Below are 14916 nucleotides of genomic sequence, written 5' to 3'. Positions count from 1 at the left end.
TAAATCTGGTCCACATTATGTTGGGCTGCTTGCCTACCACATTTCACTTGCTTGCAGTCTTCTGGCCTCATTGACTGCTAAGCGTTTTTATCTCCTTGGAGCCTTTACATTTTTTGGTGTGGGAAGACTATTCACTAACATTCTTGAAGCTCACTCTAGATTAAGGTCTTTTTTTCCCGGTACTACCTCAAAAACAGTACCCTTAGTGGATACTTTAACATTTAGAATTTACCTTAAAGGGGCAGGATCATTATGAACTAATCCCCTGTGAACAGAACCGTCTAGCATATTGACGTTTTTGTTGAATCAATTTATAAAATTGTGATGATGGGTATTGGACAAATGCCCGTTGTAGTGTAGCTGGTCACATTAAAATCTGAAATGCCTGTTTGGGAAAGGAACTTCAAGAATAAGAATTCGGTTTCTGACTAGTTATGATAAGGGATCTGTCCCTCTTCCTCCCCAAAATAATGACTACAAAAGTATGTGTGGGTAGTCACGTTCTTGCACTGGGAGCTGGAGGGGATATTGAAGAGCAGAAATCTAGGATTAGTATTAGAGAACAGGTCTAAGGGGACCCTACAAAGGTCGGAAATCAGGTGGAAAATCTGCAGAACTCCACAGACAGGTTCATGAGATCAGTACCACGAGAGTTGAGGGTCTAGTGAGATGAATTAAAAAAAAGATCGGTGGTCTGAGCTTCCTCATCGTGTCACATCAAAGGCAAGTACTTTAAATACTTGCACATCCCTGGAGGCACCGCCTTTCGCATAACGAGGGCAACAGTGAAAACCCTGAACACCGCGTGCTGCACCTGGCCTGTGGAGACACCTGCTGCTAGCTCCCTACACTGCGCCAGGCACTGGTGGTGTGGACATGAAAGCGTTTGTCTTGCGTTGCGTAGTAGGCTTAGCAAACACATAATTGCACTTGGGGTCCGCTTCAGCCACCAGAAACTTACGCAGCGCAGTCGCGGTGGGGAGTCCTGCGGTAGCTCCGCCTCCGCGGCCTCTGACGCCATCATTCGCCGACCGCGTTGAGAAAGGTCCCTTCCCCGTCGCCGAGTCTTTGGTGTGCTCGTGCACTCTCTGTCTGCCGGCGCCTGGGCGGAACCGCGGCGGAGTGCGGAAAACTCTGCTGACGGCCAGGCACTCGCTAGGGGCAGCCTACAGCATCCTGCCCTTCTGGAGTTGTTCCGTTTCCCCACGTGCTTCCGCTTCGCGCTGGGCTCCCGGCGCAGGTACGTGTCGCGGGGCGTGCGGGGCGGCTGGAGATTCCTGCTAAGATGGGCGTTCGTGTGGTTCCTGGGTCAGAAGCGGACTGGCCGGAGGAGGAAGCTTGTGCATCTAGGCTAACGCGTGGCCCGCCCCCACGGCCCCCTCTCTAGGACGCTCCTACAGGGCAGATTCCCCTTCTGCGAGACACAGCGTCTTGGGCTTGCTTCCCTGCGCTCTCGGGGATTGCGTGGAGTAGTCTCCGCCATCCAGGGATCTCTAACTAGGGCCTAGTGGAGAATGGGTGGGTGACAGCACTTGCCTCTTGCGGAACTGACTCCCTCGCTGTTCGTTCTTGTAGCCTAGGCTTTGAACCGAAGCTCTCTGATCCAGGATTCTCCAGTGCTCGTGAGTATTTAACTATGCGCACACATTCATACTCCTTGTTTGGTAGTCGTATTTAGGACTTTATATTATTTGACAGTACAGCTAATGATGCCTGGCACGTAGTCATTATGTGTAGATAGATGAACAAATGAGTGAATGAAAAAATAAACATCTTTACGTGTCGTCAAGGCCCTCTTCATCTTTTACGCCTTCCGTGACAGCTCTATCCACAGTAATATCAGACCTTCATCAGACCCCTTATTGTAGCTGCTATTTGCACGTCTAATTTATATATATATATGTATATATATATATATATATATATATATATATATATATATATATATATTTGTCCTTTATGTCTTTTTCTTTTTAATATCCCCCTTAGAGAGAATGAAAGTTTGAAATCAAGGATTTTGTCTGATACCTCTGGGGCTCCCATAGTAACTGGAACAAAAAGCAATCTCCAATAGTTACTTTTTTTTCGTGGAGTCTTTATGTGGCTAGAAATATAATGCCTACAAGCTGAGTAGATTGGCAGACTGGAAAGAGCTCAGGCTTTGGAGTCAGATTTAAGTGTGAATCCTATCCTATCACTTTTCTGCTTTGGGATACTTGATTTTTTTTTTTTTTTTAAATAATAGTTGTCTCTTTACTTATAAATAGGGACCACTGATTTTGACAGTGTTTTAATAATAACACATGCTTGGAAATGTTAAAAGGGACAGTTAAAGCACAGTTAAGGTTCCATTAATAGCTTTATTAAAGCTTAGAATTAAGCAAATACTGGAGATTCTTGGTAGTGTGGTATTTTATGTTGTAGTGGTGTAATTGATATTTGTGATATTTGATGTATGTATTATGGTAATGATGCAGCATTTTATCATGGGTAATCACATAACGGGTATGTGTGTGTGTGTCTGGCAATGAACCCAGGGCCTCAAGTATGCTGGGCATTCCCCCTACCATTAAGCTATATTGAGGTCTGTCTTTACAAAAGCTTCAATATGGTTTTCCATCACTTGCATAAACTTGTTTTTGACCTGACAGAATTCCAATCAGTTGATTTCTTTTCCTTAACTTTATGAGTAACATATTTAAAAATCAATCAATAAATCAATCAGCCCATTCAGAAAAAACTACATTGCATCTTGGCCTTTCTTTTTTAACCTCTCTGAGTCAATGGTATCATAACTACTAGGACATCCTCTCATAAGCATCTATATCCATATCTTGAGGTAGTTTGGAAAATGCCTTTGATATATGGCTATATCACTATATATTTTGTATTCCTAATTTTTTGAACGTTCAAGTCCTGATTTTTCTTAAGCTCCCTGGAAGAGTTATGAGGTTTGCCTCCCTGCTGACCTCCCATGCTGAGGGAATAATTTCTTTACTCCCAAGCCTGAGTTTCCTGATTTTAAAAGCAGGCTGATATCTTTCCTATGGAGGATCAAGATGATACATTAAAAGTGGCTGGCGCAACCCCTTGCCCCAGAAGAGACAGCTAACTAGTGCTCCTTACCCATAATCTGCTATTTTGTCCAGTTGTATTTCCTTTCTTTCTCTTTTAGTGATAGTTTTTCACCATGCATCGGAAGAAGGTGGATAATCGAATCCGGATTCTCATTGAGAATGGGGTAGCTGAGCGACAAAGGTCTCTCTTTGTTGTAGTTGGGGATCATGGAAAAGATCAGGTAAGACCTGGTAAATACTCTCTGAGTTATCTTGTGTCCTGCCCCAGAGTCAGTATGTTACAACAGGCCCTCTGGGGTTTTAACATGTCAATTACGATCCCTTTGACTGCTAAGGTGCCTAGTAAGAACCTTTCTTTCATTTCTTAATCGTGGTAAATTCTCTCTACTTTGATTTATTAGCAAACAAGCCAAAAGTCTGTGATGCTTAGGGTGGTGTACTGACCATCAGGCTCAGTGTATGTGACCTAGCTTCTATTCCCCATCTGTTCTCTACTTGCCTGTGATCTTGGATGCCTCCCTCCCCTGGCTGTCAGTTTAATTTCTAATCTGTCAAATGAGGACTTGGGCCTAGTGGTCTCTGTGGTCTCCTTGGTCCCTGAGGTTCTGACTTTTTTCTTTGGCAGGTGGTAATCCTCCATCACATGTTGTCCAAAGCAACTGTGAAGGCTCGGCCTTCAGTGCTGTGGTGCTATAAGAAAGAATTGGGGTTTAGCAGGTAAGCTTGGCCCTTAGATGACACAATCCTCTTATTTTAAAAGTAGGCTGATGTCTTTTCCTGTGGAGGCTTAAGATGATACTTTAAAGGTGCCTAGCACAACCCCTTAATTAACAATTCCTGCTGGTTAAAACCCAGGAAACAATTCCTTGACACAGATTATCACAATCTTTAGTGGAGATGACATTTCAGAGGATATTTCTAAGTGGGGAAAAAAATGGAGCAGATATCCTTTCTTCATTCCCAACAATAAATTTCAGATAATTTTCATACTCTTTGAGGTGTACCCAGCCCAGTGCCTTGTTTTAAGGTTCTCTTCCTGTTTTTCTGAGCTGATCAAGCCCATCTAATGCAAATTCCTTCAGTAGCCTTTCACTCTCCTTTTTTCCTTTGCAAAGAGGGGATTTTCCTCATCCTGTGTCCAAGGAAAACTCTAGGTCTCCTGTCTGTTTTTCAGGACCTTTACTGGTTTTCTTCTGTTGGTCACTGCACATCCTTTTGAATTTTCTTCTTTTTCCTATAAACATGCTCAGTTTTCCCCATGCTCAGAAAATGATTAGCTCCATACCTAGCTAAATGTCCTTAGGCTAGCATTTGCCTTCAATTTTACTGACACACACCTTAAAACGAGCCTCATTTACTCCCTACCTATGTTCTTTGTGGTCTCGCTTCTGAAATGTACTTGTAGACATCCCCTGAGACCTGAGGCCTAGCACAGCAATTTTTCTTCCCTCTTTCTCCTTTTCAGAGCTCTTCTACCACTTCGCTGCTATATGGTAACAGTTATTTGCTGAAGTCTCAATAGCCCAGACTTCTGGCTGTAAACACCAGACCTCCACACAAATACTCTTAAGCACCAGGGGGAAAATGTTGAAGTATCTGGGATAGTTCATGGAGCCTAAGAGGCTACTACCATTTCTGCTCTGCTCAGGGGTGGTCTGGAGCCAGAATGCCCTTGCTTCCCATTCTTTCTATCTCTGCTGCCTACTCTGTGCTTTTTCATTGCAGACCAGCTTTCTGTTTTCTCCTGTCTCTTGGTAGAAACAGAACTTGATTTTTATGTGTTTCAGGTCTAACCATGTGGAAATCAGACTTTATCCCAAAATTTTTATAGAAAGATGCTTACAAGGTGGGGCATTACACAGTGATGGGGGTTGGTCACATTAGTAGAAACCTTGCAGTTCTCCTTACAACTCAGCCTGGAGGAGTTTGGGGTGGAGTGGGGAGTACTGTTTCTTGGCAGAGAACCCATTCTGTGGTCACCTTAGAAGTATTCCCTTTTTTTGGTCTTTGTGCTTACTTGGACCACCTTCCTGAGCTCTTCCCTTGCCTATCATGATATCTCCTACTGTAAACCTAGCCAGCATCTATGGTTCTGTCCTTGGGTGTCTTCTCACTCCTTCACCTCCAAGTATGCTGTCTTTGATGTTGACTCTCAGATCCTGTCTCTGCCTCTGGCTACTCCATGCTACATCAAACCTCCCTGCTCTTAGCTCATGCCATCTCCTCTGCCTGGTATTCTTCTCCACCTCTCTGTTACCACCTACTGACATCCTCCCCAGTTTTCAGCACCTGCCTCTTTGATGAAGCCTTTCTGAGTTCCTCAGTCATACTTGATGGTTCCTCTTGTCTTCAGTGCTTGTCCTCATCTTAAATGCATGTTACCTATGCTCTTGTGTTGGAATACAGTCACTTCTATACTGTGACTTAGGGTATTTTTTTTTTTTTTTTTTACTTCCAAGTGATAAGGTTATTTATCTTTATATATTTTTATCTTATTTATCTTTATATATATATATATTTTTTACTTTTACATTATCTAGCATGTTTGTGGTGGGCATGCAGTTAATATTTGTTAAGTTGGATTTATTATTAACAGGTTCTGAAATTATTTTATTTAAAAATACTTGAGCTAGGTGTAGTGGTACATGCCTGCTCAAGTGACTCAGGAGGCAGAGGCAGGAGGATCGCAAGTTCAAGACCAAGTTCAGCAATTTAGTGAGAATCTGTCTCAAAGTGAAAAATAAAAAAGGGGTGGGGACGTAGCTCAGTAGTTGAGCATCCCTAGGTTCAATCCCCAATATTACACACACACATAAAAAGAAGCTTGCTTCTGCCTAAAAGAAATCAGATTTTGAGTAAATAACTCAACCTTTTTAAAGTTATGAAAGTCTTATTATAAGAAATATCAGCCGGGCGCTGTGGTGCATGCCTGTAATCCCAACGGCTCAGGAAGCTGAGTCAGGAGGTTTGTGAGTTCAAAGCCAGCCTTAGCAACTTAGCAAGGCCTAAGCAGCTCAGCGAGATCCTGTCTCTAAATAAAATGTAAAAAAGGGCTGGGGATGTGGATCAGTGGTAAAGTACTCCTGGGTTCAATCCTGGTATTAAATAAAAGAAAAAAAAAAGTAAACAAAATGCAAAAATACAGAAAAAAATACAAAAATGCAGAAAAACAAAGATAAGCCAGGCATGATGGTGCACACTTGCCTATAAAACCAGCTATTCTGGTGGCTGAGGCAGCAGGATTGCAATTTTAAGGTCAATCTGTGCAAGATTGTGAGACCCTGTCTCAAAAAAGAAACGACAGGGGATGTAGCTCAGTGGTAGAGCACTCCTGAATTCAATACCCTGTTCTGAAAAACAAACAAAACCGAAAAATGAAAATAAAAAGTACTCATAATCTTACCACATGGGCCTTGTTAACATTTAGGTGTCTATCACTGGTATATAGTTATAAATCATGATTTGTATTTAGTTGTGCATAATTGTTCATAATTAAGCATGTCATTACCACTGAGCTAAGTCCCTGGCCCCAAGCATTTTTAATATAGGTTAAGAATAAGAATAAATCCTGTTGCCTTTTTTTTTTTTTTTTTTTCAGTACTGGAGATTGAACTCAGGGCCTTGTACCTGCTGGGCAAGTGCTATACCACTGAACTTCATCCCTAGCCTCTGTTGCATATCTTTGAATTTTGTTTTGAGGGCTTCTGATTTGTAGTATTTTTTATTTGGTAAATGTGAGATTGATGTGGAATCATGCAGTTCACACAGTGTTTTGGGAAGATTTGTCTTTTAAATTTAACCCACCTGGTTAAATTATAAATTATGCCTCTTGTAGTTCTCCCCCCGCCTCCTTGTCTTGATCTGGCAGAACATCATGCCAAGTCATGAACCCCAGGCACACGCTATGAGGAGAGGTGGAGATCACCTCACCCATCTGCCTCTGCTCACGGAGGAAGTGGAGGTCTGCAGGGGGAAGGGCTTTCATTTTAGCTGTAAATTAGAGAACCAGTTATAAGCCATCATTCTGGAATGGGGAGTAAATCTTTCTGTAAAGGAAAGGTAAATCTCAATTGAATATTCAGGGCTTTTAAGATCAGAAACAGTTCAGGGATTTCTGAGCCATGTCCACCTTCCATTCTAATCCTTGTATCCTGTATCGTTATTGTTTTAGATAAGAGCTGCCCTTGAGGACATGATCCCATACTCTGGGCAAAGAAGTAGAGGAATTCATTTAGGAAACATGAGTGCAGTAACCTGCCATTGCCCTGTCTCTCCCAGGCCTCTGGGGAGTAGCAGTGTAGTTGAAACTTTGGCTTGAAACTAAGGTACCAAGGCCATTTAGGTTTGGATTCAAGCTCTGGCCAAAGGCAAGGTTTAAGTGCTAGTTTTTTAAAGCAGAATAATTTGCTCAAGGTACAACAAAATAAGGGAATAGTTCACACATAGGCTGATCTGCGACTTAATCTTTCTGCTCCAGTGCCTCTTCATGTTGCTTCTCTAAAATGAAGGAGTCCAAGTTCCCTACTAGCTCTGGAGGGTGATCACCAAGTCTCTCCTCTGTTTCCATGTCCTTTACCTCTCTGGTTAATTGGCTCTTATGGGTTGGGGGGTGGCGATTGCAGTCACCGGAAGAAGAGAATGCGACAGCTGCAGAAGAAAATTAAGAATGGGACCTTGAACATAAAGCAAGATGACCCCTTTGAGCTCTTTGTAGCGGCCACAAACATTCGCTATTGCTACTACAATGAGACCCACAAGATCTTGGGCAATACCTTCGGCATGTGTGTCCTCCAGGTGAGTGACTTCCTCCAGCCTGTGTATTGCTTCCACACTGAGAACTGATATATGATAAGAACAGGTTCTTACCCCCGATATACCAAGCATTATTAATGGAAGACTTGGCCACTTTGCCAAGGAAACCAGATCACTAACCCTATAAAACAAAGAATTTTCTGCTTAAGTTAGCAGCTGTCTGGAGACCCCAGAACTTACAATGATGTGCCAGCTAGGTGATCCTAAATTAAAGCTAATAAAGCAAGCACGGGGAAATTTGACTGACCCTGGAACCTCAGATCCTTATGGGCACGCATGGAGACTTCCCTGACCCATGAACAGTGCAGCTTGTTTAACCAGCTGGATAGAAAAGTTTGCATCCACTTGTGTTGGCTCCTGAGTGTTTGGTAGCATAACCCCACATACCCTAAAATCCCTTGCTTCACCCCAGAAAGCTGCTTGGTGAATTTATCCACAGATATACATTCTCTTATCGGGAAAGTTAATAGACTTAAGTTTCTCATGTTTCTTTCTTTTTATTTCTGGTGGGTATTTGTTTTAGTCTGTGATTTTTAAAAAATCCACAACAACCCCTTTCTAAAAAAATTTTCATACACAAATTCATGTTTTTAAAAAATACTTATTTTTTATTTATTTATTTTAGTTGTTGTTGAACACAATACATTTATTTTTATTTATTTATTTTTATGTGGTGCTGAGGATCGAACCCAGGTCCTCACACATGATAGGTGAGCGTTCTACCGCTGAGCCACAACTCCCGCCCCAAATTCATATGTTTTTGTACTTATTATGTTATGCACTTTGATCATGATTATGTAAATTATAAATCATATTTAAGAGAATATAAATTAAGAAATGGGGAAATCAAGAACAGAAGTTCTGTTTTCCTTGCATTCCAGTGGGTTGTTTAATACACTGCTCACTAGAAAAGAGCCTCAGCCTCCTTTGTCTTTATCACTAATTTGTCAGGAGTGTTGTGCTCCCAGCCTTTACCTGGTGCTGGAATGAGGGCTTCTTTAAGCATTAGCTCCCCCGTGTGGTGCAGTTGAGTTTTGCCAAACAACTTCCATCTGTAGACATGTTAGAAAATGTAAACATGTTTCTGAAATTTGACTATAAATCAAATGAAGTTTGGAAGACTTACCTCCACACAGGATTTTATTAGAGATTATTAGAAACTTTTTTTGTGTGTGTGTGGTGCTGGAGATTGAATTCATGGCCCTGTGCGTGTGAGGCAAGCACTCTACCAACTGAGCTGTATCCCCAGCCCTAGAAACATTTTTGACATATAAAACCATGTCTTCCTAACCCTAAGGACCAGACTCTCTTTCATGGTGCCCCTAAGGGGTTGTGAGTGTGTTATGTGTTTCTTGGTGAGCCAGAGTGGGGGTATATGGTCTTGGGTTTCTACCCGAAGCCCGGATTTTGGCTTATCACCTGGCCTTTGGTTAAGTATCTCTGGGGTGCTGTTTGCATTACCAACCCTCTAAGGTCTCCTTGTAGGATTTTGAAGCCTTAACTCCAAACTTGTTGGCCAGGACTGTAGAAACAGTGGAAGGTGGCGGACTGGTGGTTATCCTGCTCCGGACCATGAACTCACTCAAACAGTTGTACACGATGACCATGGTAAGGGTCGGGGTTTTTTATTTTTTAAACATAATCGTCGGCGTTCATATCAGTCTGATTTTGCTCTAGTCTGCTGTAAGATTTCCTATTAGAAGGTAGATAGCCTCTGGGAGCTCTTTGAGAACAACTAATGAAAAAGTCACTGTAGCTGAATCTCAGGGGCTCTGAGTATGCCTAGAAATATGAAATTCAGATATGATGCAGACTATATGTAACTAAATATTAAATATTTTTAATATAATAATAATTAAATATTCTTAATATAATAGTAATAATAAGCCAGATATGGTGATTTAATCCCAGTGACTTGGTGGGCTGAGGCAGGAGGATTGCGAGTTCAAGACTAGCCTCAGCAATTTAGGGAGGCCCTAAACAACTCGGCAAGACCCTATCTCAAAATAAAAAATAAAAAGGGCTGGGGGTGTGGCTTAGTGGTCAATCCCCAGTACCAAAAATATATATATATTTTTTTTTCCTAGAATAATATTCTGCTAGAGCTTATTTGTGTTTTGCAACAAAGGGACAATTGGCAGAATTCTCTCTGGCCCTCATCTTCTAATAGTTAATGAAGCAACGTTTGCCAGCTTTGCTTTCAGTTTGGCAAGAATTTCAAATATGGGAGTGGTAGTTTACTTCCTAAACCATGACTGAGGACATGGTTCAGAGTGGGGTGTGTTTAAAACAGATGCAGAGCTGGTCTCCTGGCTGGTATTGCCACATTGGTGTTCTTAGAGGCAGTTTCTAAGAGCTGCCCATGACCCAGCAGCTCAGAAATGGTGTCAGGATTGGCCTCTGGGTTGAATGAGCTATGTTTTTCTGGTGAGATGGACTTTCCTCAAATCTTGAGGCTGCTTCCTGCGTTTATCACTCCTGCTGTCACTTGCCACTGTAGCCCCTCTTCACACATGACCAGCACACTTTCACCCCTGGGCTTTGCACTTGCTGTTTCCTCTGGCATGTGCTCTTTTGGATTTCATCATGACTCACATCCTTACTGCCTTCAAGTTCCTGTTCCAGTATCTCCCCATGAGTGTGATCTTTCTTCATACTGTTTAGAAGAAGTGGTTCCAGCTGTAACTCTTTAATCTTTATTATTCTTCAAAGTACTTGACAACGACTTTTAGTTACATATTTGTTTTTTTGTCTGTTCTCCTACATTAGTCACTTAACTTGATGGAAGCAGGAACTTAGTTTTGTTTTTTTTTTTTTTTTTAGTTGCAGGTGGACACAATACCTTTATTTTATTTATGTGGTGCTGAGGATTGAACCTAGAGCCTCACACATGCGAGAGGAGCACTCTACCGCTGAGTCCCAGCCCCAGTTGTTTTTTTTAGTTGTAGGTGGATATAATACCTTTCTTTATTTAATGTGGTACTGAAAATTGAACCCAGGGCCGCGTCACACGTGCTAGGCAAGCACTGTACCACTGAGCTACAACCCTAGCCCTAGGACTTAGTTTTTCTTATTGTTGTTTTTCTTACTGATATTTTCCCAGATCCTAGAAGAGTGCCTGGCATGTTGTAAGAACTCACTAGATATTTGCACATGACTGAAAGACTTTGTGCCAATAACACTTTGTTTGTTCTTCCTGTTTCTCTTAACATGGCTGACTGCTTACTCTTCCAATCTCAGCTTATCATCTCTGAGAGACCCTCCCTTTCTGCCATATATAAACAGGCCCCTCTCATTGTTATCCCCACACCCTGTATTTCATTTGTAGCATTTGCCAAAATGTGTATGTATTTACTCATTGTCTTCCTCCAACCATTGGACTGTAAATCACATGAGAGCAGAAGTCTTGCTTCATTCATCAGTGTGTACCCAAAAGTCTGGTCCACCTAGTTAGCAGGTATATTTTATTGAGTCAGGGTGCTGGATCAAATGTTGAAAATGTCAGAGATGAGGTGAGGGGAAGTTGATTGGGATTAGAAGCATTGTGTTTGGTGTCTGATCCCAGTTCTAGCAAAGAGCACTTAGCCAGTTCAGCAGAGCAGATGGGAGTGGATTTTCTTTCCCACAGGGTTGCTCATGTCTCCTGTGATAGAACTTTGTATCTGAGCCCTGGGCCTCAGTGTTATTTAGATGACTTTGTTAATGGATGTTGTCTTGCTTTCTTAGGATGTGCATTCCAGGTACAGGACTGAGGCCCATCAGGATGTCGTGGGACGATTTAATGAGAGGTAGGTCTTAAGGATATTTCTCAGTTCCTTCCAGTTGTTGGGAAGCCAAGGTGGGAGAAATATTTTTATCTTGGACCCAACTGAAAGCTTTTGTGTCAGCAGAGGCAGTACAGGCTTCCAAAATGTGCAATTCTTCAGCAGCTGCAGCTGGGAAATGATCTGGGTACAGTGCAAGGGGGTGGAAAGCTGGTGTCGGGGTTTGGGACACCTGGACTCAGTCTTGCTGCTGGCTCTGACCAACCCAGTGGCCTTAGCCACGTTCCTATCCCTCTCTGGCTTTAGCCTACTCATCTTTGAGAGGTTGGGAGTGGTCTATCTGGATCACCATTTCCTGTATTTCACAGAACAGTTGTCTTTTAGAGGGACCTTGTGACAAGAAGACTCTGGCCAGCTGAGTGGGACATGCTGACACTGTTTTTCCATTATGAAGAGTCTCACTTACCTATTCTAGCCTCAGAAAAGTCTTGCAACAGCTGGCACTTGTTTGATTGTTTCCCATTCCCAAATTAATTTTACCATTGAGCCTCCTTGTAGGGACCATCAGTTAACAGCCTGTGTAATACCTTGAGAAACTGGCCTAGATCAGTGTTCCCTTTGGGATTATTGGCAATGTTGGGAGACATTTGGACTGTCTTGACTTTGGGGGTGCTGAGGGAGAGAGCTACTGGCAACAGGTGATTGGAAACCAGGATGCTGCTTAAAAGAAATCATTATCTGGTAAAAATGTCTGTAGTGCTGAGGTTCAGAAATCCTAGCCTTGATGAACCTGGGGCCTCTCTGATTTTTTAACATCCTCTCATGCTTTGGCTCAGTAGAATAAGGACAGGAGGAGCAGCTGCATGTTACTCAACAGGACAGAAGCCTGTGGAAGTATCAGGAAAGGCCCTTTTCTTGTGGCATGGAGGATGTTTGAATTGTGTAGCAAGTTAATTTTTCTGTATATAGGGAATTCAGTGTTGTATTTCTTCAGGGAGCTTTCTTTTCTCCTTATTCATTTGTGTGTGTTGTGTTTCCATGTGTGACTGGTGGCCATATGGGGCTTTTGGAGTAGAGCCACATTAGTGCTAAAGGGCTCCAGATGATAAGAAAAGGACTAGAGGACCTAGCAAAAGCAATCATGGTTGTGCATCTGGGATCTTGGTTTTCTTGATTGCCACATAAAATGTGTTCAGGTGTCTTGTAGAGGAGGCTCTGATTATCTCATTGCTCTCTAGTTGGGTTCTGGCTTTCTGAGATGTGGGGCCCAGTGATCTTCCTGAAGAAAAGCAACTTGTCCCCTCTTGTGCAGCATTGTCTGCCTCCTCAGCACCTCACCTCAGGGCTGCTTTTGTCCCTCAGGTTTATCCTCTCTCTGGCATCTTGTAAGAAGTGCCTTGTCATCGATGACCAGCTCAACATCCTGCCCATCTCCTCCCACGTGGCCAGCATCGAGGCCTTACCTCCACAGGCTCTGGTGAGTCTGGGTCCAGGGCTCAGGGATTTGGGGGAGCTGTGATTTCTGTAGTGGCAAACCTCTTCCTCTTTTCTCTGGTAGGATGAGAATCTCAGCCCTTCTGCTCTGGAGCTGCAGGAGTTGAAAGAGAGCTTGCAGGACACCCAGCCTGTGGGTGTGTTGGTGGACTGCTGCAAGACCCTAGACCAGGTGAGTGTGGGTTTAGAACTGCCCTATCCCAGGGTCAATGACACAAGGATAAAACGGTGTGCACAGAGCAGCCACGGCCCACTCAGGATGAGTCAAGACTAGAGACGCCTAGAAGGGCCTTTTTTCTTGTTCCCAGGTGTGCTCCACAGCAGCAGGGCTGTTCTTCATGTCTGGGTTTGCAAAGGAGCTAATTCAGGGAGCGGGGGTCATGGGAGATGGACAGATGAGATTTCCAGAAGAATCTTCTCAGTGCTTTTTCCATGATAGGGTATTTATAATAGCTAAAAACCTGGAAGAACACAGGATGTGTTTAATTTCAGCTGTGTTGGTGGTGTAGAGGTTTTGCTTATGGCTCCTGTAGAATTGAGGAGAGGGGAGCGTGTGAGGCCCCTTGTACTTACTTCATTCCAGTGTGAACCTGATGAGAGCCCCTGGGGTGGCATGAACAGCAGGCTGGGTGGGAACTGCCAGGATGCATTTCTTTGCTCTATGACGTAGCCAGCACTAGTAAACTCAGCTTCTCCAGTGTCTTTCTGCCAGCTGGGCACACCCCAGAGGACTTCAGGCTGCCAGGTGTGTTCAGGATTCTGGTCCAGCCTGAGCCAGATGAGTGGCACAGGCCTCTTAGCATTTGGCTTTGCCTTCAGAATGGAAAACAGCTGCAGTGACCCCGCCTACTGGGGCCTGAGTCCCAAGAGGCTGGTTTTCCTAGTCATCCTGGAAATATAATCACTAGCTCCATAGCTCTGTATGTAGCCCAGGCTGCAGGCTCTAGGCTGCTTTGAACCTTTTCTGGTACCTTCTGTATCACCAATCAGAGGGATGAGAAATAGGATAGAGGAAGGGAGAGAAACTACGGTACTAGTAATAATGTTATAAAAAAGCAAATGGCCAAGCAACACAAACGACATCAGTATGAAAGCGAACACATTGAGAAAACGGTATTTCCACTTGGCAGTCCCACTCTGCAGAGACACTGCTGTTCAGGGTTTATCATGTGTCCTTTGACCTTTCCCTGCACATGTCAATGGATATTTCACTGTATAAGGTGAGAGTGGCTCCTGGTAGACATTTGGGCTGGTTCCAGCTTTTTTTTTGCTATTATAAACAGTATTATCAGGGTACATCTGTGGGCATTGTATCTAGGACATGCTTCTGAAAAAGAAATTGCTGGGTCAGGGGCTGTGGGCATTAGAGTGGGTGTCACACAGTTGACCGAGCTTCCGACAGTGTGCAGAAATGCCTTTTGCTCTGCGGCCCGGCCTGCACTGAGTGCAGCTAAACTTGTCAGTTTTCACCAGTCTCATGGGAACTTCTGATGGTTGCTTTAATTGTTACTGTTATTATGAGGGAGACAGGTACTTTCTTCGTCTAATCATAGGTCACCTCTTTTTGAGGTGAACCAGTTTGCTTGTGACTGCCCATTTGTTAATTGGATTGTTGTCTTTTGTCTGTGTGTGTGTGGGTTTTTCATTTTAGAGTGTGTTTTTAGTCCAGTTAGGTTTAGTCAGCGTTCACAGGTTGCCTAAAGTAAAACAAAAGATAACAGTATTTAGCAAGGGCCAGGTTAAGACAACTAGTACCTGGATCCCCATTG

At 43.2% G+C, this 14916-nt stretch overlaps 1 protein-coding gene across 2 annotated transcripts in view; it reads left to right on the top strand.

Moving 5' to 3' along the window:
- Positions 1–1085: 1085 nt before the first annotated feature.
- Positions 1086–14916, top strand: part of Nat10 (N-acetyltransferase 10) — a 39209-nt gene continuing 25378 nt past the window's right edge. Inside the window, exons 1-9 of one of the 2 annotated variants that reach the window (XM_071616302.1) lie at positions 1086–1240; positions 1576–1622; positions 3176–3298; positions 3703–3794; positions 7700–7871; positions 9375–9497; positions 11616–11677; positions 13016–13130; positions 13212–13319. In XM_071616302.1, coding sequence (XP_071472403.1) covers positions 3191–3298; positions 3703–3794; positions 7700–7871; positions 9375–9497; positions 11616–11677; positions 13016–13130; positions 13212–13319 — 780 coding nt within the window. In that variant the 5' untranslated portion in view covers positions 1086–1240; positions 1576–1622; positions 3176–3190. Of the gene's footprint in view, positions 1241–1276; positions 1623–3175; positions 3299–3702; positions 3795–7699; positions 7872–9374; positions 9498–11615; positions 11678–13015; positions 13131–13211; positions 13320–14916 lie in introns of those variants that run through there. The other variant, XM_027936457.2, reaches the window with a different exon arrangement.

Source organism: Marmota flaviventris, chromosome 9 (genome assembly GCF_047511675.1).
Source record: "Marmota flaviventris isolate mMarFla1 chromosome 9, mMarFla1.hap1, whole genome shotgun sequence".
Lineage (NCBI taxonomy): Eukaryota > Metazoa > Chordata > Mammalia > Rodentia > Sciuridae > Marmota > Marmota flaviventris.
The sequence above is the reverse complement of the archived record's forward strand: the minus strand, read 5'-3'. Positions and strand labels throughout refer to the sequence as shown.